We start from the raw sequence: 27550 nt of genomic DNA on the forward strand, positions 1-27550 counted from the left end.
TTCAATAGGTCTTTCTCCTTGCAAGTTGTGAACAGCCAGGCAATTTTCACCCACTTGCTATTTCCTTCCAGAGCACTTGATCCACAGAGGGAGTCACAAGCTCGAGAGCTCAATAAGGAATCAAAGTATTTGTGCTCGTTTCAAAGCACAAGCTTTTGAGTCTCAGATTATTGGAGTTTCATTCATAAGCTGCAGGCTTTCAGCTTTCAACATTCTCAATTATCTTGCAATTTAGTTCTATAAATGTTGAATAAGAATTATGTGTAAGAATATTACAGGTATCCACTGAAAGCAACCATGCTTGGGTTTTCAATTCGTGCACAGTAAGTGGCGTTCACGTAATCGTATGTATTAAAGAAAAACTAACCTTGCAGCCAGCCGTTAGGCAGTTTTGTGCCCTCGAAGCTTCCAAGCAGATCGCAGTCCTTCCAGATGAGGCTGCCATGCATGCTTCCACGCCACATCCGCTGAATGATAACAGTCCCAGCAGTGACATAGGCTTGCACAGTTAGGGAGAACGTGTCTTTCCTTTTTTTGTACTGGTGCTCCAAGTAATGATGAGGATTGATATGCCAGAATGTGCAACCGATGCATCCAGGACCTTAACAAACCAAAATCTGCGATCTGTGAATAGCCAAAAACGAGATATTTAAAAACAATCATTAAAAGCACTCACTTCTAATACTTATTTGAGGAAGCTATCACTTCGTTAAAGTGACCAAAATCTGCTATAATCACTTTGAAATAAACTGAAGCCTCATGTAAAATTTACGTACCGCAATATATATGTCCTACTGAAGTATAGTACTACCACAGTGGTAATCGTCTATAGAACTAATTTTCCAAAATAACATAAATTTTTTAAGTGTAACCTGGCTCCTGAAAAATAAATTCACATTAACTTTCCAACTATCAAACGTGGTCAATTGACAGGCCCTACCTCATAATCAAACAAGAGCTCCCTTGTATCAAATCACAAAAAACTTTTTATGTATTTGCTCCATAATATATGTATGTATATAACAGTAGTAGTAAATTTTTCATGCTTCAACTTACCATAGAGAAACATTACATCTGATGGGCTTAAAAACTTGCAAACGTTATAGAACTGCGTGAATTATAGTACCGGTGAAATTTAGTTCTGCAAGGTGAACTCACTGATGGCAGCATTTAGTAGCCGTCGGTGTCATGAGGAACCAAGTACGGCCAACAGGCAAAGGGCATCTGCAGAATGAAAGCTGCCAATGACAGCAATGAAGGGCTGGCCAGGCGTGCACGTTCATTGATATAGTGTAAGAACTGGCCATGACCGGCTGTTGTCAAGGCTCCAGTGCCGTGCAAAACGATGGCCAGACGAACTCGGAAACCTGTAGTTAGGCGATATTGGCCTACAACTTCATCCAAAGCAAGGCACCGGTGAAATCTTTGCTTTTTCTGGGGGCCGGAGGGAAGCTTGGCGTTCACGGGCTCTCGCTGCCACATAGAACTCTCAAGTTGTTACCGAAGAACAGTCTAGGCGCGTTTCCAAAGTAACACAATCCACAACAGAATGTAGCATCTCGCAGCTTTGGTTGATCACATCACAGCGCTAGGTCTGGGGGCCGGAGGGAAGCTTGACGTTCACGAACTCTCGCTGCCACATAGAACTCTCAAGTTGTTACCGAAGAACAGTCTAGGCGCGCTTCCAAAGTAACACGATCCACAACAGAATGAAGCATCTCGCAGTTTTGGTTGATCACATCACAGCGCTAGGACTATGGTTATCACAAAAAGGAGAAGTGACGACTTAACAAACAAAAGTGCCAAGCTGCCCCACCACAACTTCGCAGGGCAAAACAGTTATCAACGCTGTCTTTCAATTTTCGGTCACATGAGCACAGCTTGTTCACAAGTCTTGGAACGTCAACACAGCACCACTGTTCACAACGAACATCGTTCCACTCACGAACAGTACATTGCTCTCAAGTAAATATAAGCGTACGGGCTAACTAGTGGCGAAGCAAGAACCGAGCGCGTAGTTCATACGTTTCCGTACGTACTTGGGGTCACTCAAGTAACGTGTCAAAACGCTGTCAATCCAAAATGTCGCACAGCCCCCAACTGAGAGACTGGAAAGTCAAGCGAACGAACTGTTACCGGCACACAAACACACATTGCAGGCTTTTCGAGTGCTAGTTGCCGTCGATACATCGACGCCGATCCCCGCTTGATAACCACACCGACGTACAGGCTTCGCTGCGCTTCACCGTACACCATTGCACTGCCACAGCTTTCCGCACTGCTTACACGCACCGAAAGAGCTGCTGTAATCACAACACATCCGGTCAAACGCTGAGGTAACTCGTGCGAGAAGCGTTTGCTGAAAGTCGCACCGACCAATATGCTGTTTACGACGCCATGTTGTTTTCGACAACTGCGCAGCACATAAGAGAGCTCTTAGAAAGTACTTGCACTATTTTCACGGCGTGAAAAAATTTTCTCTTATGTGCGAGGGAGACGTGCACAACGCAACGTGGACAAGGCTACCAGACACTCTAGGGAGTGACCATCACATAATTCAAATAGAGGTCGAACAGGCTCACCGCTTGCTCAAGACAGGAAAAGCTCGGCTCACGGACTGGACCGCCTACAGGAATGAGCTTGATGACGATTCGACTATCGAAGACATTGAAGCCTGGTTAAACAGTATTGTAAGTGTTGCTGACGGACATACCAAAACGATACACTTGAAAGAGGACAATCCGGCAGTCGATAATCATCTCCTTCACCTATGGGAAGCTCGAAGATCGCTTATTAAACGATGGCAATGGCAAAAGCTCAACCGCAAGCTGAAGCGCCGCATCGCCGTACTCACTAGACAGGCACAGGAGTACACCGAAAACCTTGCGAGCCAGAACTGGCGGTCCTTCTGCGACAAACTTCAAGGGACATTGAGCACAAAGAAGACTTGGCGCATTCTTCGAGCCCTGATTGACGACACCCACACCAAAACTAATCAAAGAAATACAATTCAGCGGCTCATACACTACTATGAGGGCACAGAGCACCAGTTATTCCAAAAACTTCAAGCAAAACTTTGTGGCTCGGTTAGCCAGCAAGCTATCTCCATCAAGAATTCGACGCCCAGGGAGTACCGAGGAGCACCGAACGAAGCACTAGACCAGCCTTTCACGCTGGCAGAGCTACACGCAGCCCTTGCTAAGCTTATGCGCAACACGAGCCCGGGAAAACACGGAGTGACCAATAAGCACCTACGACAGCTACCGCCCCGGGCGTTGACGACGCTCCTTCGGCACTATAACGACTGCTGGAGGAAGGGCGAGCTACCACAAGCCTGGAAGCACTCAGAGGCGACCATGGTACCCCAGCCAAACAAGCCAATCTCGATTGCGAATCTTCGTCCCATTTCCCTTACATCTTGCGCTTGGAAACTCTTTGAGCACATGGTAAATGAGCGGCTCACCACACATTTCGAAGACAATGGTCACTATCCAAACACCATGTTCGGCTTCCGCCAAATGCTCGGCACACAAGACGTCCTCTTGCAGAGAAAGGAAGATATTCTTCTCTGCTTGAGCAAGCACAGTAAGTCATCTGTTCTAGCTTTGGACGTAAAGGGCGCATTTGACAATGTGAGCCACGAAGCCATTCTGCGTAGCCTGGAAGATGTCGGCTGCGGTGCCAAGAGATACGCCTATATGCTGGCTTTCCTCACCAACCGCACTGCCACTGTAGGGATTGCCAATATCTGGAGCGAGCTTTTTCAACTCCCTAACAAAGGCACGCCGCAGGGCTCAGTGATATCACCAGTGCTTTTCAACTTGGCCCTCCTTAAGCTCCCACGTCTCTTGGACGCTGTCCCTGGGATACATCACGCGTTATACACCGATGATATCACTATGTGGACAAGAGGTTCAAGCACGGGTGAACAGGAGGACCGACTTCAAGAGGCGGTTAGCATCACTGAAGGATATCTCGAGACCTGCGGCCTCCAATGTGCTCCGGAAAAGTCGGAACTGTTAGTACTTGCGGCACGCATCCGGGGTAGACCACCAAGCTACGACACTCCTGACCCACAAGTCTTTCTACAGGCAGTCCAAATACCACAAGTTGACATGCTTCGAGTCCTTGGACTACACATACATAAAGATGGGTCTGGCTCCGCTGCCCTATCCCAGCTGCAGAACACTGTGACACAGCTCACCCACCTAATCCGAAGGTTGGCTAATCGCCCACTCTAGAACCCAACGAATAACGCAAAGGGAAAATACCGTCACAGCTGCGAGAAAGCCTTGAAATTCAGCAGATCCCTCGGAACATGCATCCTCAACGTCACCGAGAAAGGCGGCTCGCCAGGGTTAACATGATCCGGAAAAAACACGGCAATGACCCGCAGGCACGACACGTGAACGCAGCCAAATATCCGAGACGTAATGCCTTCGCGATTACCGTCACGGATTTCAAGGGCGCGGTACTGGCATCGGCGACTATCCTCGCCAAACGTGCGGAAACAGCTGAAGAGGCTGCTATAGCACTCACCACCCAGACGAGTGAGGATCCCATCGTGGTCTTTACCGACTCACAAACAGCGGCACGGAACTATCTGAAAAGCAGGGTCTCCACGGTGGGGATTAGGATACTAAAGCGCATGGACAATCCTCCTCCATACACATGCATCGTGTGGATTCCGGGTCATGAAGGTCTTGAGAAAATGAAGCGGCACACACCGCAGCCCGCGAATGCGTCAATCGGGCATTTCCATACAAGATCCGAGGCACCTCCCACTCAACAACAGAATCAGAGACAAGAGAAGCCATACCACTAACGTACCATGCATTACTGCAATATTATCGGCTCGAACCCAGGTTATACCCCCCGCCACATCCAAAACTCACAAGAGACGAAGGGACTGACTATAGGTGTCTTCAAAGCAACACGTTCACACACGGCATACTATTGCACCATATGAGGCCAACGTTGCACAGCAACATCTGCCCTCACTGCAATGTGGCAGACACTCTGGCGCACCTCTTTCTGCAGTGCAAAGTAAGCGTCCCAAGACTACGAGCAGCAGCACCAGATGCAAACCAAGACCTCCTCAGTGAAGCGTGGGAGGCTGCCATCTCCCAGCTGGACCTGGTCGAGCAGCGTCAACTCGTCGCTCGAGCTCGGCGGGCTGTCCAAGCCAGAGGGTTCCTGGAATAAGGGACCCTCCCACCTTCACTCACAAGCTTCTTTCAATAAATGTTTTCTCTCTCTCTCTCTTATGTGCGAGGGGGGTGATATGACGAACAGGACAGGCGTGCCAGATGAAAGAAGTGTTTTGGCAACGTCACGGAGTGAGCTGATGTAGAGGGTATTGCTTCACAACCAATCACAAGCTGTGCCTGTCCGCCAGGCCGTCATCTGCTCGCGTTTGTCGTCTGCTTCGATCCGAGCATGCGACAGGGGATTCGCCTTCGCAACGCTATTATTCTCAGGTCAAGTGGTCGCTGCGTCGCACAAAATACATGTCACTGGCTCGCTCTACCTTTGAATGATGTTCGTGCGCCAAGTTAAATGGCTCGTAATTGATGCAGGGATGAATTCAGCCAAGGTTTGCTCCAGAATTGTGAGGGTTTGCATATTTTCGGTGTCATACAAAGTTACTAGGGTCATTTCATTCCGATTGCTTGCGATATTATCACGGTCCATATCGGTGTCTGAACAGTGAAGGTGAATATGCATGACTTGTTTGTAGTTCCATGCGTAATCACGCGCACCCCTAATATGCTTTGGTTTACAAAGCACGCTTTATCCAAATCATCCCAAAATCTATCGACAGCTGTATTTCAGAGATCGCAACCCTTAGACAGTTAGAGCCAATGAAAGTACACTAGAGCACAAACTTTATGAACCACTCACTGAAAACTTCCTCTCATTTTTATTTCCAATAGCGTGTAAAGAATGTGCTCCCATTAACCTCTTTGGTGGTAATTTCCACCAATGAGGCAAGGATCTCAAGTCGCACTTTTAATTGGATGAGACGGGGCGCAACACAACAACATAACAAATAAAGTTGATCCTATGCCATGCCGCGTTCGAATTCACCGACCATTCACGTATCACATTGGTTTTCATCCAACCACAAATCTTTACATGCGTAGTTTTATGCCATTGACGCCCAATGGAATTCTTCAATTACTGCGACTTCGAACTTATTGGACGATGGTGGTTGTCAACACCATCCACTGCGTACAAGGGAAACAATACGCGAAGCTCAAAGAGCCGAAAGAAATGAAAATGCACCAGCAGTCATCAGGCAGCCCTTAATGGGCGTGAACTAACTCAAAACCAGCCAGGGCACCACAGTATACCGCCGCGGCAGCAGGTTCTAAGTAGCCACATTGTTCCTAAGAGTGGTCCGGACCACTCTTAGAATTTTCTCTCAGCCATGCTGTTTTTACGCGCAATTTCGCTTCGTGAATCTACTTACGAGCACTTTTCGGTGACGTAAGCAAATATAGCAACTGCATCACCATCGCTAACATATTCCCGGGCAGTCAAAGCGTGCTTTATTTACAGCGGCTGATGTGAAAACGACGGCCTCTTACGACGTTTTTTCGTTTCGTGAATCGACTTACGCAACAAAATTTCTCTTGCACAAAAATGTTTTCGTCAGTGAGTTTTGTGAATCCGGCCCCAGATGTTTGTGGAATACACTTGGCTGCTGCGTCAGTAAGAAAGGCCGTGAAGTACTGCACAGCTTCATCTATGCCTAATCCGCGATATGTCAGTCCAATTTAAGTGAGTAAGCTTTTGAAATTGTTCCCAGTCGGCTTTGTTTACCAGCCATTTGGGAACATGTGGAGGACATTCATATATTATTGGTGTACTCAAAACTAAAGGAAAATGGTCACTTCCGTATGGGTTATTTATGACTTTCCACTGAAGTAATGGTACAAGTGAAGCATATGCGATACTGAGGTCTATGGAAAAGTAAGTTTTATTGGCAAGGTTATAGTATGTTGCCTCTTTCCTATTCAACAGACAAGTACCTGATGAAATGAGGAATTGTTCAATGAGACGACCTCGGGCATCACAGCGAGAGTCACCCCACAGACCATTATGTGCGTTCAGGTCCCCAAGAACCAGATAAGGTTCAGGTAGTTCGTCTATTAAAGACTGGAATTGAAGTTTTTCAAGACGGTGGTGCGGAGGTATGTACAAAGAGCAGACAGTGACAAGTTTGTTTAGAATAACTGCTCGGACAGCCACCGCCTCGAGGGAAGTTTTAGGGTGTAATTCTGTGCATTCTATACCTTGACTAACTATAACCGCTACACCACCGGATGGGGGCATGGCATCATCTCTATGCTTATGGAAGATTACGTAGTTACGTAAAAAGTTTGTGTTTGTTCGTTTTAAATGTGTCTCTTGTACACACAGCACTCTTGGATTGTGTTCATGGAGGAGTTCTTGTAAGTCATCGAGGTTTCGAAGAAGGCCTCGGATGTTCGGCTGTAATATTTCTGTCTGCATATTTAAACAAGAGAGGTGCTGCTGTGAGTACAAGGAGTATCCTGTGTTGGAGTGAGCTCGTTAATTCAGGTGGCAGGACGGTCTTCCGGCCCCGTTATTGGTTTTTTATTTTTCTTGTCGCGCTACAAGGAGGCGCGCCGCTCTTTCGGTACCAAGGGTACCGTTGTATCCATTGCCTCCTCAGAGACACTGGGTGCCTGCACATGCGAGCTGGTGGTTCGGATTTTAGGCCTCGCCTGGTGAGGGGAGGCCTTGAGACCAGAGCACCCTGGAGTCTCCGGCCTCAATTCGCTAGGAGGTGGAGTAGACTGAACTACTGCCGCCTTGGGGGCAGGCGCCACAGCCGACGGCTCGCTCTGCGGTGGCAGAAGGAGTGGCGAGGGCTGGTGCGGCGATGCCCCTTGACGCGCCGCATCAGCATATGTAGCGCCGTAAAATGGCGACACTCTTCGTCTTGCTTCCTTGAATGTGATATTTTCTTTAATTTTCAATGTGATGATTTCTTTTTCTTTTTTCCAGAATAAGCAAGACCGTGAGTATGCGGCATGATTTCTGCCACAGTTCACACAGTGTGATGGTTCTTCGCAATTGTCAGAATTGTGGCCTGACATTCCACATTGTGCACAAGTTTGGTGACCATGACAACTTTGTGAGCCGTGACCATACTTCTGGCATTTAAAACAACTACGTGGGTTAGGTATGTATGGTCTGATCGACGTCTTTGTGTATCCTGTTTGAATACTTTCTGGCAGATTACTGGGAGCGAACGTGAGTATTAGGTGATTCGTTGGTGTTACCTTGTTGTCTCGTCTAAAGATGATCCTTTGTAATTTGGTCACATTCTTGCTCTTCCACCCCTCCAGAAGTTCCCCTTCGGTCAAGCCGAGCAAATCAGCATCAGATACTACTCCACGAGTTGTGTTCATAGATCTGTGTGGCGTTACAGTGATGGGAGTGTCACCAAAAGTTGAAAGATTCTGTAGCTTTTCAAACTGTTCTTTTTCTCAAACTTCAAGGAGGAGGTCTCCGCTGGCCATTTTGGTAACTTCGTACCCGGCTCCAAGGGTTTCTGTGAGACATCTGGCTGCTACAAAAGGGGATACTGTTCTGGCTTGCTTGCTGCTTATCTCACTATGTATAACATGAAAATGGGGGAAGTTTTCACTTGATCGGTTGAAAAAGTTTAAGTCTTCGGTGTGTACGCGCTTTAAGGCAGTATGATCACTTAGTAAGGGAAACGGTCTATGCATTCCAGTTTAATTTTCTTCAGAAGCGTTGGCTACCACGGAACCCACCACGGAGCCCAACAAGGGGACGCTACAAGTTTGCGGATGCTAAAACCTGCAGACACCAGCCGTACAAGGTTACTATAACCCAATGCGCCTAGACCAAGGTAGGCTATTTGCACAGGGTTAACCCTAGGCGCCAGGAAAATTGGAAGTAAACGGAAGAGAGTAGAAGTTAGGATAGATAAATAGTGAGAGATAAAGAAGAAGATGTAGGGAGAGAGAAATAGGAAAAGGCGACTGCCGATTTCCCCTGGGTGGGTCAGCCCAGGGGTGCCGTCTACGTGAAGCCGGGGCCAAAGGGGTGTGTTGCCTCTGCCCGGGGGGGGGGCATTAACGGTCCAATCACCCAGCGTTGGCTCAACCCCCAGGATCCCCTTTTCCACAGACACGGCAAAGCCACGCACGGCTAGGCGTGGGAGGGAGTAGAAACTCCCCCGTTAGCTCGGGTCCGCGGTGTCGCTACACACCATACGCCTACTTGCGCAGGCGCCACTGCAGGGATTTTACGTTGTGCTCTAAACAGAAAGCAGCACCAACTCTGAAATTATTCTGGTGAATGAAGGGTACGAGGACAATAAACAGCACTCTGGAAAGTTACACTTGCTGATCTTATTACAATGCATTAGCAGCCAATGGTATTATATGGTGTTTTTTGGCACAAGGGTCATTTGATGGCCAAAGAGCGCCAGTTCATGGGACAAGGAATGTAGATAATTATTGTGATTAGCAGCTGTATAAGGGCCATAAAATTCCTGGCGTTAAGGCGGGTAAAAACATACAAGTAATGAAATCATGACCATGCCGTAAAAGGTGTGTGTGGTGCGAATAGATGAACAAAGTTGCTGATAATAAAAGACGATGGTGGATATGTATGGCATTAGCACAAGTGCCTCACTCGTTCATATCCTTGCGTCCAAGGGCCGTGAGGCAAGTGCTTTCTTGTGTAGCCACCGCAGAGAAAACCTCTCAGGAGAGGTCGTGCTACGGAATGCTCGGGTATATGATATGAAAATTATGAATTTCTTTTAAAAACGCTAACAATGATTTATGACTAAAAAGCGGTTCCCTACCGACGAACATTGCAGGGTGTAAAGGTATATGTTGTCGGTAGGGTAATGAAAAATGTCGTTTTCTTAGAGTTTCTAAGTGTTTGCACTGGATTACCATGTGAAGGACTGTCAATGCTTCACCACATCTGTCACACAATGGTGGATCGCCACCGGACAAAAGATATGTGTGTGTCGTGTATGTGTGTCCTATCCCGAGTCTCGTTAGTATTACTTCTGTATGACGCGATTTCGATACAGGCAGCCAATGACCAAGGTGTGGCTTAATAACGTGTAATTTGTTTTGTGTGTGTGTATCCCACTTGCTCTGCCAGTAGTCCCTGAGGTTTCGTTTGAGAGACGGCTTAAGATCAAGGGCCGGGATTGATATGGGTGTAGGGGCAGTGCTTTTGTGGACGGATGCAGTGAGCTGATCCGCGCTCACGTTGCCTTCGATCTCACGGCGCCCTGGCACCCAGCACACTACAACATGTTGGTTGAGTGTGTAGAGTGTGCATAAAATGGAGTAAAGTGAAACGAGGACAGGGTTTTTTTGTTTTTTGAGACTGTGCAGAGCCGTTACCACACTGAGGGAGTCTGTAAAAATTACTGCTTTTTATATTTGTAATTTTTTGATGTGTTTAGCTGCCACAAGTATCGCGTAAGCTTCCGCTGTGAAGATACTTGTGCTTGGATGTAGAAGACTAGCATCTGAAAAGAATGGGCCGACAGCAGCGTAGGACACAGAAGAGTTAGACTTGGAGGCATCTCTAAAACACTCAGGACGCGTGTATTTGTGTTGAAGTTCCAGGAAGTATGTTCGGATATGGGCAATAGGCGCATGTTTTGTAACTTCTAGGAAAGACACATTCCAGTCTATAGTCTGCCACTGCCATGGTGGTGGGTATGCAACAGGAGCCATTAAACTGTGTTCAAGGAACACACCAGTTTCTTCAGCTAGACCCTTCAGGCGAACTCAGAAGGGCTGCCTCATCGAAGGCCTGTTTTTAAACAGAATGTAGCTTGACAGATAATTAATAGTAGAGTATGAGGGGTGCTTCTTGTCTGCTTTCACCTTAAGAAAATATACAAAGGACATGTAAGTTCTCTGTAGATGAAGCGACCTTTCATTTGACTCAACGTAAAGGCTTTCAACAGGGCTGGTGCGAAAAGCACCCGTAGAAAGGCGGATGCCCAAATGGTGCATGGGGTCCAGCATCTTCAAAGCACGTTGAGTTGCAGACTGATAAACAACAGCCCCATAATCTAAGCGGGTGCGAATGAGGCTTCTATACAGGTTCATGAGGCATTTCCTGTCACTACCCCACGTAGTAGGTGACAACACTTTTATAACATTCATGGCTTTTAAACATTTTGTTTTTAAATACTTTATGTGTGGTACGAAGGTCAACTTGTTGTCCAAGATTAAGCCTAGAAATTTATGCTCCGCATTCACAGACATACATTGGCCGTTAAGTTCAAAGTCGGGTTCTGAGTGCATGCCTCTCTTTCGGGAGAACAAGACACGTGCTTTTTCCTGGGTTCAGCCGGAATCCGTTTTCCTCTGCCCATTTGGAGACCTTGTTTAAACCTAACTGAACCTGCCGCTCACAAATTGCTAGGTTGCATGACTTAAAGCCAAGCTGGACGTCATCGACATATGTGGAATAGAACATTTTGCGGGGAATGGACAGGTGCAAGGAATTCATTTTAATAATAAAAAGTGTACAACTAAGTACACCACCTTGCGGTAGTCCCGTTACTTGCACAAATGTTTGCGAGAGAATACTGCCCACACGGACACGGAATTTCCGATTGGACAAGTAACTCTCGATTATGGAAAGCATTCTACCGCGCACACCCGGGTGAGACAAGTCTCTTAATATACCAAAACGCCATGTTCTGTCGTAGGCCTTCTCGATATCGACAAACATTGAGAGGAAGTATTGTTTGTGGACGAAAGCGTCTCGGATCTGTGCCTCGATACGCACCAGATGGTCGGTGGTGGATCTACCCTCTCGAAACTCACACTGAAATTGGTCGAGCAGATTGTGTGTTTCAAGGAAATGTAAAAGTCGGCGGTTTATTATTTTTTTAAAAAGTTTACAAAGGCATCTGGTTAGTGCAATGGGCCTATAACTTGAAGCTAAGGAAGGGTCCTTGCCCTGTTTCAAAATAGGGATAACAATAGCCTCTTTCCAGGAAGCAGGGATAGTGCCTGAAAGCCAGATAGCATTGTATAGAGAGAGTAAAGTTTTTAGCGTTTCGAGCGGCAGGTTTTTCAACATTTCATATGTGACACGGTCGTAGCCTGGAGCGGAATTATTGCAAGAGTTTAGTGATGTTTGTAGCTCAGCTAAGTTGAAAGGTTGGTTGTATTCCTCGTAATTTGTGCACTTGGATTCTAGTTTCTGCTTTTCTATCTTTGCTTTGTGTCTTTGGAAAGCTTCAGTGTATTTGTAATCATGAACAATCACCAACTCGCCCAACTTTCGGTGTTACTGAATATCACCCTGTGTGTTTACGAGTGGAAGTGTGTGTACTTGTTTTCCTGCTACCCTACCGACCATGTTCCAGACTTTAGCCTCCTGTGTGTATGATTTGATCCCTGACAAAAACTTCTGCCAGCTTTCTCTTCTGGCCTGCCGACGCGTTCTCCTGCCTTCAGACTTTATTTTCTTGAAGGTGTCAAGATTTTCAGCTGTCGGTGAGTTCCGAAGCAGCCTCCAAGCTCTGTTTTGCTGTTTGCGCGTGTTTCGGCATTCAGAGTTCCACCATGGCACACGGTGTTTTCCAGGGTGTTCATTTGTTTGTGGGATGTATTTTGTTGCAGCATCAATCAAAGACGCTGTGAAGTAGTTGACAGCAACATCAATGTTCAAAGTACATATGTCATTCCAACCTAGACGAGCGATGGTATAAAAGTGTTCCCAGTTGGCTCTGTTTATGAGCCACTTGGGAACACGTGGTGGACACTCAGTTAATGTATTTATGCTCAAAACAATGGGGAAGTGGTCACTTCCGTAGAGATTACTGACGACTTTCCACTGGAGTAGAGGCATAAGAGATGGAGATACTATGCTTAGGTCTATGGAAGAGTAGGTGTTATTGGCGAGATTATAATAGGTTGGTTCTTTTCGATTCAAGAGACACGCGCTCGAGGAGAGAAGGAACTGTTCAATCAGTCGACCTCGCGCGTCATACCGAGAGTCACCCCATAGCCTTCTATGCGCATTAAAGTCTCCAAGGAGAACATAGGGCTCCGGAAGTTCATCAATTAAAGAGTGTAAATCACGTTTTTGCAGCTGATAGCTAGGAGGAATGTAGATAGTGCAGATTGTGATCAGTTTATCAAAAAGAACCGCTCGAACAGCCACTGCCTCAAGGGATGTTTGGAGTTGTAAGTGTGTGCATGCAATTCCTTGATTCACTATGATGGCAACACCTCCGGATGATGTCATGGCATCACCACAGTCCTTTCGGAAAATAACGTATTTACGAAGAAAATTTGTGTGTTTTGAATTAAGGTGTGTTTTTTGTACACACAGCACTTTTGGTGAGTGTTCGTGTAAGAGTTCTTGAATATCGTCAAGGTTTCTGAGAAGGCCCCTGACGTTCCATTGTATAATTTGAGTGTTCATGGTGAATGTAAAATAGTGCTGTGTGTATGAAAAGCGAGTGGCTGTTTAGACAGGGAGTTTGAGTTCACTTGACAGGGCCGCCACCAGGCCCTGTTATCGGCTTTTTGTTTTCTTGGCGCGCTCCAAGGAGCCACGCCGCTCTTTCAGCACCAAGGGTACCGATGTATCCATTGCCTCCTCGGAGGCACAGGATGCCTGCACGCGCGGGCTGCTAGTTCGAATTGCGGGCCTCGCCTGGTGAGGTGAGGCCTTGAGACCCGAGGACTCTGGAGTCTCCGGTCTCTGTTTGGGAGTAGGCGGTGTAGCCTGGGCTACAACCGCCTTGGGGGCAGGCGCCACAACCGCCGGCTCGGTATGCGCGGGCCGAAGGAGTGGCGAGGGCTGGTGCGACGGTGCCCCCTGACGCGCCGCATCAGCGTATGTAGGCCGGTAGAATGGAGTGACTCTTCGCCGTGCTTTTTTAAATGTAATGTTCTCCTTCACCTTCAACGTAATTATTTCTTTTTCTTTTTTCCAGTATGTGCAGGAGTGTGAATATGCGGCATGGTTTCCTTCGCAGTTTACAGTGTGGCGGTTGTTTGCAGTTCTCAGACACATGGCCTAGGACTCCACATTGTGCACAAGTCTGGCGACCACGACAGGTTTCAGAGCCATGGCCATACCTCTGGCATTGAAAGCAACGATGAGGGTTTGGTACGTACGGCCTGATAGATGTCTTTGTGTACCCTGTTTTAATTGATTCCGGTAGTTTACTGGATGCAAATGTAAGTAATAAGTGTTTTGTTGGTGTTTCCTTATTATCTCTTCTGATGATGATTCTCTGTACATTAGTGACATTTTGGCTCTTCCACCCCTCCAAAAGTTCAGTCCCTGTCAAGTCAAGTAAATCCATGTCAGATACCACTCCGCGAGTTGTGTTCATTGATCTATGTGGTGTTATGATTATTGATATGCCACCGAAATCTGAGAGACGGTCTAGATTTTTAAATTGTTCTTTGTCACGGATTTCGAGGAGAAGGTCTCCACTAGCCATTTTGGTTACCTTGTATCCTGTGCCAAGAGTTTCGGTAAGACATCTAGAAACTAGGAAAGGAGAGACGGTCCTAGCTTGCTTTTCAGTTTTTTCACAGTGAATGACGTGGAAATGGGGAAAGGTTTCTGTTGGCTGGTTAAAGAAATTTATGTCGTAGGTGCGTACCCGCTTTAGGCCGGTACGATCAGACAGAAGAGGGAATGCTCCATGCATGCCGGTCTTATTTTTGTTCAGCAGCGTTGGCGGCCACCCACCACAGAGCCCAACATGGGGACGCTGCAAGTTTGCAGGTGCTGAAAGCTTGCAGACGTCAGCCGTACAACACTGCCATAACCCAATGCGCCTAGACCAAGGTAGGCTATTTTCACAGGGTTAACCCTAGCCGCCAGGAAGTTTGGAAGTAAACAGAAGAGAGTAGAAGACAGGACAGATAGATAGTGAGAGATAAAGACCAAGATGTAGGCAGAGAGAGATAGGAAAAAGGCGACTGCCGATTTCCCCTGGGTGGGTCAGCCCAGGGGTGTTGTCTACGTGAAGCCGGGGCCAAAGGGGTGTGTTGCCTCTGCCGGGGGGCCTTAAAGGTCCAATCACCCAGCGTCGGCTCAAGCCCCAGGATCCCCTTTTCCCCAGACACGGCAAAGCCACGCACAGCTAGGCGTGGGAGGGAGAAGAAACTCCCCCATTAGCTCGGGTCCGTGGTGTCGCTACGCACCAAACGCCTACTTGCGCAGGCGCCCCTGCGGGGTTTTCGATATCGAGAAACACAGAGAGAAAATATTGTTTATGGACGAAGGCGTCCCTGATCTGTGCCTCGATATGAACAAGGTGGTCTAAGGTGGATCTACTTTCTCAAAACCCGCACTCAAATGGGTCGAGCAAATTGTTTGTTTCAAGGATACGTACAAGTTGGCAGTTTATCATTTTTTTGAAGACTTTGCAGAAGCAGCTCGTAAGTGCAATAGGCCTATAACTCGAAGCTAAAGAAGGGTCCTTGCCCTCTTTCAAAATGGGAATAATAATAGCCTCTTTAGAGGAGGTAGGAATAGTGCCAGAAGACCAAATAGCATTGTACAAACAAAGTAAGGTTTTTCGGGTTTCGTTTGGTAGGTTTTTTATTATTTCATACATCACACGGTCAGAACCTGGGGCAGAAGTACTGCAGGAGTTTAGAGATATTTGGAGCTCAGCTAGACTGAAAGCTTGGTTATATGCCTTGTATCTAGTGCATTTGTGTTCGAGTTTCTGCTTTTCTATTCTTGTTCTGTATTTTTGGAAAGTGTCAGTATAGTGGGATGAGCTGGACACCTGTTCGGAGTGTGCACCGAGGAAGTTTGCCTGATCTTCCAAGGTGTCACCCTGAGTGTTTACAAGTGGAAGTGTGTGTACTTGTTTTCCTGCTATCCGACAGACCATGTTCCAGACTTTAACCTCCTGTGTGTATGAATTGATTCCTGACAAAAACTTTTGCCAGCTTTCTCTTCTGACCTGCCGACGCATTTTCCTGCCTTGAGACTTTATTTTGTTGAAGGTGTCAAGATTTTCGGCTGTCGGTGAGTTCCGAAGCAACCTCCATGCCTTATTCTGCTCCTTTCGCGCATTACGACACTCAGTGTTCCACCATGGGACGTGTCGCTTGCCGGGCTGTCCAGATGTCTGTTGGATGCATTTGGCTGCTGCGTTGATAAGGAGAGCTGTGAAGTATTGCACAGCTTCATCTATGCTTAGCCCACATATGTCAGTCCAAGATAACTGAGCTTTGTTATGAAATTGTTCCTAGTCGGCTTTGTGTATAAGCCATTTGGGAACTCGTGGAGGACATTCGTATGATGTTTGTGTACTCAAAACGACAGAAAAATGGTCACTTCCGTAGGGTTAATTTAGAACTTTCAATTGGAGTAATGGTACAAGTGAAGGAGATGCGATGCTGAGATCTATGGAAGAGTAGGTTTTGTTGGCAAGGTTTTAATATGTCCGTTTTCCTATTCAACCGACAAGCTTCGAAGGAAAAAAGGAACTGTTCAATGAGACGACCTCGTGCGTTGCAGCGAGAATCACCCCATAGACTGCTATGAGCATTCAGGTCACCAAGGACCAGATAAGTTTCGGGTAGTTGATCTATTAAGGAGACGAATTATGGTTTTCCAAGACGGTGGTGGGGGGGTATGTACAGAGAGCAGATGGTGACGAGCTTGTTGAAAAGAACTGCTCAAACAGCCACTGCCTCTAGTGTTGTTTGTAGTGGTAAATGTGTGCATGCTACTTTTTGATTAACAATAATGGCTACACCGCCGGATGACGCCGCAGCATCATCTCTGTCCTTTCGGAAGAGAACATACCGACGCAAAAAATTCATGTTTTTAGATTTTAAATGACTTTCCTGTACACACAGCACTTTCGGCAAATGTTTGCAAAAGAGCTCTTGAACATCATCGAGGTTTCTAAGCAGTCCTCTGACGTTCCAATGTATTATTTGTGTTGCCACATTAGAGGTAACGTAGTGCTGTGTGTAAGGAAAAATGGGTGTGTCTGCTTCTTAAGCTAAACGTTAAAACTCAAAGAACAGGGCTGTCGCCGGGCACCGTTATTGCCTTTTTATTTCTTTTGGTGCGCTCCAGGGAGCTACGCCGATCTTTTGGCACCAGGGGTACCGTGGTGTCCATTGCCTTCTCAGAGGCACTGCGTGCCCGCATTTGCGAGCTTATGTTGTGGGCTTGGGGCATCGCCTGGTGAGACGAGGCCTTCATATCGGCCGACCCTGGGGTCTCCTTCACCTCGGGGGGCGAAACCTTCGGTCCTCTTGGGCTAGAGGTCGAAGGGGCCTCCTTTGCTGCTGGGATACCCTGGCTGCTGCAAGAGCTTGCACACGCCGTGGGTGTCGCTGTGTTGACGAGTGGCAGGGCAGCCTTGGCTGTTCCCACCGTGGGTGGGGGCATTGGCAACCGCCTGGGCACTTGCCACAGGCCGTTGTAGTGCTGCCCCCTGTTGCACTACATCAGCGAACGATGGTTTGTTTGTGGAAAGACCAGATACTTGTTGACGGGCTTCTCGGAAAGTAATGTTTTGTGTGATTTTGATTGTAACAATTTCTTTTTCCTTTTTCCATGTTGGACAGGTTCGGGAGTATGCGGGATGGGCACCATCGCAGTTTGCGCAGTGGGCCCCATCCTCCACCTTACACTCGTCTGTGGCGTGTCCTGTGGTGGCACACTTTCCGCAGGTGAGTTGGCCGCGGCACCTCTGAGAGCCGTGACCAAAACGCTGGCATTTGAAACAACGTCGTGGGTTGGGAATGTAGGGTCTCACATTCAACTTCAAGTATCCTGTTTCGAGATGTTCAGGCAGGGTACTGGTGCAAAACGTCACAATTATGCGTTTTGTTGGGATTCGCTTCTTATCACGCCTAATTTTGATTCTTAGTACTTGTGTCACCTGCTGGTCCTTCCAGGCCTCGAGGAGCTCACCTTCAGTCAGGCCGAGCAAGTCTTGATCAGATACAAGGCCTCGGGAAGTGTTGAGTGAGCGGTGTGGTCTAATTGAGATAGGAATGTTTCCAAACGATTCTAGTTTTGAGAGGTTTTCATACTAGCTCTGACTTTTTACCTCGAGGAGGAGATCCCCACTGGCCATTCTTGTAGCCTGGTAACCTGGTCCAAGTGTAGTGGTGAGGCATTTAGAAACAAAAAAAGCCGAAATAGTTCTGGCGTTCTTTTCAGCAGTTTCACAGTGGATTACGTGGTAGCAGGGAAAGGTTTCTTTCGGTTTGCTGAAATAATTGCAAAAGTCTTCGGTGCGCCCTCTCTTCGAGAGAGGACGATCGTGCAATGAAGGGAGAGAAGAAAAAAAATTGCCCGCAGCTTCCCTCGGGGGAACACTGAGGAGGATGCGGAGCATATAATTGGTTAACGGGGTGTTAAAGTGCGACTTACTTGGGTCGATGGCTAAATTGGTTAACGTGGTTGTGAAATGGGGTGTTAAATTGCGACTTACTTGGGTCGATGGCTAAATTGGTTAACGTGGTTGTAGGAGGGGGTGTTAAATGAGTGAACACGTACACACGTATGCGAAAGGACGGCGCTGGTCGAAGGGACGTCGATCATTGTGTCTGTGGATTCGTTGGAATTCATTTCACCGCGACCTTGGACGTCGACGTGCCGTACAAACCAACCGACGAGCGGCAACTGAGCGAGCGAGCGCCGACCTTGAGTATATATACAGCGCGACGGCGCATGCGCTGTCAGCTGTCGAATGTTCTCGAAGGAGAAGCGCGCGCGGCACAGATGGTGGGCGACGGCGCATGCGCGCACGTCAGCTGTCGAATGTTCGAGAAGCGGTGCGGACGGCACGGACGGCGCACTACAAAGCGCGAGTATAAGATGCTTCCGCATCTAAAAGCCATAAACTAAATATGAGTTCGGCAGCCATGCCAGCCCACCATGGAGCTCAACACGGGGACGTGACAAGTCCTAAATTTATATGAGGCATGTCAACGTCAGGCGTACACAGCCGCTATAACCAAATATATTGTGACCAAGACAGAGCACATACACAAGGTTAACCCTTGCCGCCAGGAAAAATCGGAAGTAAATAGAAGAGAGAAGACAGGATAGATTTAAAGAAGAGAAAAGACTAAGATGTAGGAAGAGAAAGATAGGAAAAAGCGACTGCCGATTTCCCCTGGGTGGGTCAGCCCAGGGGTGCCGTCTACGTGAAGCCGGGGCCAAAGGGGTGTGTTACCTCTGCCGGGCGGCCTTAAAGGTCCAATCACCCAGCATTGGCTCAACCCCCAGGATCCCCTTTTCCCCGGACACAACAAAGCCACGCACGGCTAGGCGAGGGAGGGAGCCGAAACCCCCCTGTTAGCTCGGGTCCGTGGTGTCACTACACACCAAACGCCTACTTGCACAGGCGCCCCTGCGGGGAGCAACACAAGGTTAACCCTTGCCGCCAGGAAAAACAGAAGTAAACGGAAGAGAGTAGAAGACAGGACAGATAAATAGTAAGAGATAAAGACGAAGATGTAGGGAGAGAGAGATAGGAAAAGGCGACTGCCGATTTCTCCTGGGTGGGTCAGCTCAGGGGTGCCGTCTACGTGAAGCCGGGGCCAAAGGGGTGTGTTGCCTCTGCCGGGGGGCCTAGTGTAACCTCTGTTAGACGTGATTTTGATACTGGTGGCCAATGGCCAAGGTGTGACTTGATAACGTGTAGCCTGTTTTGTGTGTGTCTATCCCACTTGCTCTGCCAGTAGTCCCTGAGCTTTCGTGTGAGAGACGGCTTAAGTTCAAGGGGCGGGATCGATATGGGTGTAGTGGCACTATTTCGTGGACGGATGCAGCAAGCTGATCCGCCATGACGTTCCCTTGAATCTCACGGTGCCCTGGCACCCAACACACTACAACATGTTGTTTGAGTGTGTAGAGTGTGCATAAAATGGAGTAAAGTGAGACGAGGAAAGAGTTTTGTTTTTTGTTTTTTAAGACTGTGCAGAGCCGTTACCACACTGAGGGAGTTTGTATAAATTACTTGGACTGCTTTTTGTATTTGTAATTGTTTGATGTGTTTAGCTGCCCCAAGTATCGCATAAGCTTCCACTGTGAAGATACTTGTGCCTGGATGTAGAGGGCCAGCATCCGAAAAGGAAGGGCCAACAGCAGCGTAGGACACAGAGGAGTTGGACTTAGAGGCATCTGTAAAGAACTCAGGACGTGTGTATTTGTGTTGAAGTTCCAGGAAGTATGTTTGGATATGGGCAATAGGCGCATGTTTTGTAACTTCTAGGAAAGACACATCGCAGTCTATAGTCTGCCACTGGCACGGTGGCGGGTATGCCGCAGGAGCCATTAAAGTGGGTTCAAGTGACACTCCAGTGTCCTCAACTAGACCCTTCAGCCGAACTGAGAAGGGCTGCCTCATCAAAGGCCTGTTTTGAAACAGAATGGAGCTCGACAAATCAATAATTGTAGAGTATGAGGGGTGCTTCTTGTCTGCTTTAAACTTGAGAAAATAAACAAAGGACATGTAAGTTCTCTGCAGATAAAGCGACCACTCAATTGACTCAACGTAAAGGCTTTCTACGGGGCTGGTGCGAAAAGCACCCGTAGAAAGGCGGATGCCCAAATGGTGCACGGTGTCCAGCATCTTCGAAGCACTTTGAGTCACAGACTGATAAACAACGGCCCCATATTCTAAGCGTGTGCGAATGAGGCTCCTATACAAATTCATGAGGCCTTGCCTGTCACTATCCCACGTAGTACGTGACAACACTTTTAAAACATTCATGGCTTTTAAACATTTTGTTTTTAAATACTTGATGTGCGGTACGAAGGTCAACTTGTTGTCCAAGATTAAGCCTAAGAATTTATGCTCGGCTTTGACAGACAGACGTTGACCGTTCAGTTCAATGTCGGGTTCGGAGTGCATGCCCCTCTTTTGGGAGAAGAAGACACACGTGCTTTTTTGTGGGTTAAGTCGAAATCCGTTTTCATCTACCCATTTAGAGACCTTGTTTAAGCCCAGCTGAAGCTGCCGCTCACACATTGCCAAGTTGCATGACTTGAAGCCAAGCTGAACGCCGTCGACATTTGTACAATAGAACATATTGCGGGGGATGGACAAGTGCAAGAAATTCATTTTGATAATAAAAAGTGTGCAACTATGTACACCACCTTGTGGCACGCCTGTTTCCAGGACAAATGTTTGAGAGAGAAGACTGCCCACACGAACACAGAACGTCCGGTTTGACAGGTAACTTTCGATTATGTGAAACATTCTTCCGCGCACTCCAAGGTGGGACAGGTCTCTTAGAATTCCAAAACGCCATGTTGTATCATAAGCCTTTTCGATATCGAGGAATACAGAGAGGAAATATTGTTTATGGACGAAGGCGTCCCTGATCTGTGCCTCGATACGAACAAGGTGGTCTGTGGTGGATCTACTTTCTCGAAAGCCGCACTGAAATGGGTCGAGCAAATTGTTTGTTTCAAGGATATGTACAAGTCGGCAGTTTATCATTTTTTCGAAGACTTTGCACAAGCAGCTTGTAAGTGCAATAGGCCTATAACTTGAAGCTAAAGAAGGGTCCTTGCCCTCTTTCAAAATGGGAATAATAATAGCCTCTTTCCAGGAGGTAGGGATAGTGCCAGAAAACCAGATAGCATTGTACAAACAAAGTAAGGTTTTTCGTGTTTCTGCTGGTAAGTTTTTTAACATTTCATACACCACACGGTCAGAACCTGGGGCAGAAGTACTGCAGGAGTTTAGAGGTGTTCGGAGCTCAGCTAGACTGAAGGCTTGGTTATATGCCTCGTATCTAGTGGATTTGTGTTCGAGTTTCTGCTTTTCTATTCTTGTTCTGTATTTTTGGAAAGTGTCAGTAAAGTGGGACGAGCTGGATACCCGTTCAAAGTGTGCACCGAGGAAGTTTGCCTGATCTTCCAAGGTATCACCCTGAGTGTTTATGAGTGGGAGTGAGTGTACTTTTCTTCCTGCTACCCTACAAACCATGTTCCAGACTTTAGCCTCCTGTGTGTATGAATTGATCCCTCGCAAAAACTTGTGCCAGCTTTCTCTTCTGGCCTGCCGATGCGTTCTCCTGCCTCGAGATTTTATTTTGTTGAAGCTCTCAAGGTTTTCCGCTGTCGGCGAGTTCCGCAGCAGCCTCCATGCCCTGTTCTGTTGCTTTCGCGCATTCTGACACTCAGTGTTCCACCACAGGACGTGTCGTTTGCCGGGCAGTCCAGATGTTTGTGGAATGCACTTGGCTGCTGCGTCAATAAGAAAAGCCGTGAAGTACTACACAGCTTCATCTATGCCTAATCCACATATGTCAGCCCAACTTAAGTGAGTAATCTTTTGAAATTGTTCCCAGTTGGCTTTGTTTACTAGCCATTTGGGAACATGTGGAGGACATTCATATATTATTGGTGTACTCAAAACTAAAGGAAAATGGTCACTTCCATATGGATTATTTATGACTTTCCACTGAAGTAATGGTACAAGTGACGGAGATGCGATACTGAGTTCTATGGAAGAGTAAGTTTTGTTGGCAAGGTTATAGTATGTTGCCTCTTTCCTATTCAACATTCAAGCACCCGATGAAATGAGGAATTGTTCAATGAGACGACCTCGTGCATCACAGCGAGAGTCATGATGATATATGGTGTTTTGGCGCAAGGGCCATTTGATGGCCAAAGAGCGCCAGTTCATGGGATAAGGAATGTGAACGATGATTGTGATTAGCGGCTGTATAAGGGCCATCAAATTCTTCGCGGTAAGGCGGGTAAAAACATACAAGTAATAAAATCATGACCATGCCGTGAACGGTGTGTGTGGTGTGAATAGATGAACAAAGTTAGTGATAATAAAAGACGATGATGGATATGCATGGCATTAGCACAAGTGCCTTACTCGTTCATACCCTTACATCCAAAGGCCGTGAGCCAAGTGCTTTCTTGTGTAGCCACCGCAGCGAAAACCTCCCAGGAGAGGTCGTGCTACGGAATGCCCGGGTATTTGATATGAAAACTATGAATTTCTTTTAAAAACGCTGATTATATATGGTGTTTTTTGGCGCAAGGGCCATTTGATGGCCAAAGAGCGCCAGTTCATGAGACAGGAATGTGGACAATGGTTGTGATTAGCGGCTGTATAACGGCCATAAAATTCCTCGCAGTAAAGCGGGTAAAAACATACAAGTAATAAAATCATGACTATGCCGTGAAAGGTGTGCATGGTGTGAATAGGTGACAAAAGTTGGTGATAATGAAAAACGATGGTGGACATGTATGACATTAGCACAAGTGCCTCACTCGTTCATACCCTTGCGTCCAAGGGCCGTGAGGCATGTGCTTTCTTGTGTAGCCACCGCAGCAAAAACCTCTCAGGAGAGGTCGTGCTACGGAATGCCTGGGTATATGATATGAAAACTATGAATTTCCTTTAAAAACGCTAATAATGATTTGTGACTAAAAAGCGGTTCCCTACCGACGAACATTGAAGGGTGTAAAGGTATATGTTGTCGGTAGGATAGTGGGAAGTGTTGTCTTCTTAGAGTGTCTAAATGTTTACATTGAATTAAAACGTGAAGAACTGTTAAAGCCTCACCACATTTATCACACAATGGTGGATCACTACCGGACAAAAGATGTGTGTGTGTCGTGTATATGTGTCCTATCTTGAGTCTTGTTAGTGTTACCTCTGTTAGACGTGATTTTGATACTGGTGGCCAATGGCCAAGGTGTGGCTTGATAACGAGTAGTTTGTTTTGTGTGTGTGTATCCCACTTGCTCTGCCAGTAGTCCCTGAGGTTTCGTTTGAGAGACGGCTTCAGATCAAGGACCGGGATTGATATGGGTGTAGGGGCAGTGTTTTTGTGGACGGATGCAGCGAGCTGATCCGCCCTCACGTTGCCTTGGATCTCACGGTGCCCTGGCACCCAGCACACCACAACATGTTGGTTGAGTGTGTAGAGTGTGCAAAATATAGAGTAAAGTGAGACAAGGACAGGGTTTTTTTGTTTTTTTAAGACTGTGCAGAGCCGTTACCACACTGAGGGAGTCTGTATAAATTACTGCTTTTTGTATTTGTAATTGTTTAATGTGTTTAGCTGCCACAAGTATCGCGTAAGCTTCCGCTGTGAAGATACCTGTGCCTGGATGTAGAGGGCCAGCATCCGAAAAGGAAGGGCCAACAGCAGCGTAGGACACAGAGGAGTTAGACTTAGAGGCATCTGTAAAAAACTCAGGACGTGTGTATTTGTGTTGAAGTTCCAAGAAATATGTTCGGATATGGGCAATGGGCGCATGTTTTGTAACTTCTAGAAAAGACACATCGCAGTCTATAGTCTGCCACTGCCACGGTGGCGGGTATGCTACAGGAGCCATTAAACTGTGTTCAGGTGACACTCCAGTGTCCTCAGCTAGACCCTTCAGGGGAACTGAGAAGGACTGCCTCATCGAAAGCCTGTTTTGAAACAGAATGGAGCTCGAAAAATCAATAATGATAGAGTATGAGGGGTGCTTCTTGTCTGCTTTCATCTTAAGAAAATAAACAAAGGACATGTAAGTTCTCTGCAGATGAAGCGACCACTCATTTGACTCAACGTAAAGGCTTTCTACGGGGCTGGTGCGAAAAGCACCCGTAAAAAGGCGGATGCCCAAATGGTGCACGGGGTCCAGCATCTTCAAGGTACTTTGAGTAGCAGACTGATAGACAACGGCCCCATAATCTAAGCGGGTGCGAATGAGGCTTTTATAGAGGTTCATGAGGCATTGCCTATCACTACCCCACGTAGTACGTGACAACACTTTTATAACATTCATGGCTTTTAAACATTTTGTTTTTAAATACTTGATGTACGGTACAAAGGTTAACTTGTTGTCCAAGATTAAGCCTAAGAATTTATACTCGGCTTTGACGGACAGACGTTGCCCGTTCAGTCGAATTTCAGGTTCCGAGTGCATGCCTCTCTTTCGAGAGAACAAGACACACATGCTTTTTTGTGGGTTAAGTCGAAATCCGTTTTCATCTGCCCATTTGGAGACCTTATTTAAACCCAGCTGAACCTGCCGCTCACACATGGCCAAGTTGTATGACTTGAAGCCAAGCTGAACGTCGTCGACATATATACAATAGAACATATTGCGGGGAATGGACAAGTGCAAAGAATTCATTTTGATAATAAAAAGTGTGCAACTAAGCACGCCACCTTGTGGTACGCCTGTTTCCTGGACAAATGTTTGAGAGAGCACACTGCCCAGATGGACACGGAATGTCCGGTTTGACAGGTAACTTTCGATTATATAAAACATTCTTCCGCGCACACCAAGGTGGGACAGGTCTCTTAGAATTCCGAAACGCCATGTTGTATCATACGCCTTTTCGATATCGAGGAACACAGAGAGAAAATATTGTTTATGGACAAAGGCGTCTCTGATCTGTGCCTCGATACGAACAAGGTGGTCTGTGGTGGATCTACTTTCTCGAAACCCGCACTGAAATGGGTCGAGCAAATTGTTTGTTTCAAGGATATGTACAAGTCGGCAGTTTATCATTTTTTCGAATACTTTGCACAAGCAGCTTGTAAGTGCAATAGGCCTATAACTTGAAGCTAAAGAAGGGTCCTTGCCCTCTTTCAAAATGGGAATAATAATAGCCTCTTTCCAGGAGGTAGGGATAGTGCCAGAAAACCAGATAGGATTGTACAAACAAAGTAGGGTTTTTCGTGTTTCGGCTGGTAGGTTTTTTAGCATTTCATACACCACACGGTCAGAACCTGGGGCAGAAGTGCTGCAGGAGTTTAGAGATGTTCGTAGCTCAGCTAGACTGAAAGCTTGGTTATATGCCTCGTATCTAGTGGATTTGTGTTCGAGTTTCTGCTTTTCTATTCTTGTTCTGTATTTTTGGAAAGTGTCAGTATAGTGGGACGAGCTGGATACTTGTTCGAAGTGTGCACCGAGGAAGTTTGCCTGGTCTTCCAAGGTATCACCCTGAGTGTTTACGAGTGGAAGTGTGTGTACTTGTTTTCCTTCTATCCTACCGACCATGTTCCAGACTTTAGCCTCCTGTGTGTATGAATTAACCCCTGATAAAAACTTCTGCCAGCTTTCTCTTCTGGCCTGCCGACGCGTTCTCCTGCCTTGAGTCTTTATTTCCTTGAAGGTTTCAAGATTTTCGGCTGTTGGTGAGTTCCGAAGCAGCCTCCAAGCTCTGTTTTGCTGTTTGCGCGCGTTTCGGCATTCAGAGTTCCACCATGGCACACATCGTTTTCCAGGGTGTCCATTTGCTTGTGGGATGCATTTTGTTGCAGCATCAATCAAAAACGCTGTGAAGTAGTTCACAGCAACATCAATGTTCAAAGTACAGATGTCATTCCAACCTAGACAAGCGATAGTATGAAACTGTTCCCAGTCGGCTCTGTTTATGAGCCACTTGGGAACACGTGGTGGACACTCAGTTACTGTCGTTGTGCTCAAAACTACGGGGAAGTGGTCACTTCCGTACAGATTACTGACGACTTTCCACTGGAGTAGAGACACAAGGGATGGAGATACTATGCTTAGGTCTATGGAAGAGTAGGTGCTATTGGCGAGATTATAATACGTTGGTTCTTTTCGATTTAGGAGACACGCGCTCGACGAGAGAAGGAACTGTTCGATCAGTCGGCCTCGCGCGTCATACCGAGAGTCACCCCATAGCCTGCTATGCACATTAAAGTCTCCAAGGAGAAGATAAGGCTCCGGAAGTTCATCAATTAGAAAGTGTAAATCGCGTTTTTGCAGCTGATAGCTAGGAGGAATGTAAATAGTGCAGATTGTGATCAGTTTATCAAAAAGAACCGCTCGAACAGCCACTGCCTCAAGGGGTGTTTGGAGTTGTAAGTGTGTGCATGCTATTCCTTGATTCACTATGATGGCAACACCTCCGGATGATGTCATAGCATCAACACGGTCTTTTAGGAAAATAACGTATTTACGAAGAAAGTTTGTGTGTTTTAAATTAAGGTGTGTTTCTTGTACACACAGCACTTTTGGCGAGTGTTCATGTAAGAGTTCTTGGATGTCGTCAAGGTTTCTGAGAAGGCCCCTGACGTTCCATTGTATAATTTGAGTGTTCATGGTGAATGTGAAATAGTGCTGTGTGTACGAAAAGCGAGTGGCTGTTTAGACGGGGAGTTTGAGTTCACTTAACAGGGCCATCACCAGGCCCTGTTATTTGCTTTTTTGTTTTCTTGGCGCCCTCCAAGAAGCCACGCCGCTCTTTCGGCACCAAGGGTGCCGACGTATCCATTGCCTCCTCGGAGGCACTGGATGCCCGCACATGCGGGCTGTTAGTTCGGATTTTGGGCCTCGCCTGGTGAGGGGAGGCCTTGAGACCCGAAGACTCTGGAGTCTCCGGTCTCTGTTTGGGAGTAGGCGGTGTAGCCAGGGCTACAGCCGCCTTGGGGGCAGGTGCCACAACCGCCGGCTCGGTATGCGCGGGCCGGAGGGGTGGCGAGGGCTGGTGCGGCGGTGCCCCCTGACGCGC

The 27550-nt window shown here is 47.0% G+C and overlaps 1 protein-coding gene across 1 annotated transcript in view; it reads right to left on the minus strand.

The window, feature by feature from the left end:
* The window catches only part of LOC142776144 (uncharacterized), a 40633-nt gene extending 13083 nt beyond the window's left edge, over positions 1 to 27550 (minus strand). The window contains exon 1 of the mRNA XM_075879248.1: positions 368 to 27550. Within this exon, the coding sequence (XP_075735363.1) occupies positions 17083 to 17463 (381 nt within the window). The 5' untranslated portion in view covers positions 17464 to 27550 and the 3' untranslated portion in view covers positions 368 to 17082. The remainder of the gene's footprint in view (positions 1 to 367) is intronic.

The sequence above is a fragment of the Rhipicephalus microplus genome, chromosome X (genome assembly GCF_043290135.1).
Source record: "Rhipicephalus microplus isolate Deutch F79 chromosome X, USDA_Rmic, whole genome shotgun sequence".
Classification (NCBI taxonomy): domain Eukaryota; kingdom Metazoa; phylum Arthropoda; class Arachnida; order Ixodida; family Ixodidae; genus Rhipicephalus; species Rhipicephalus microplus.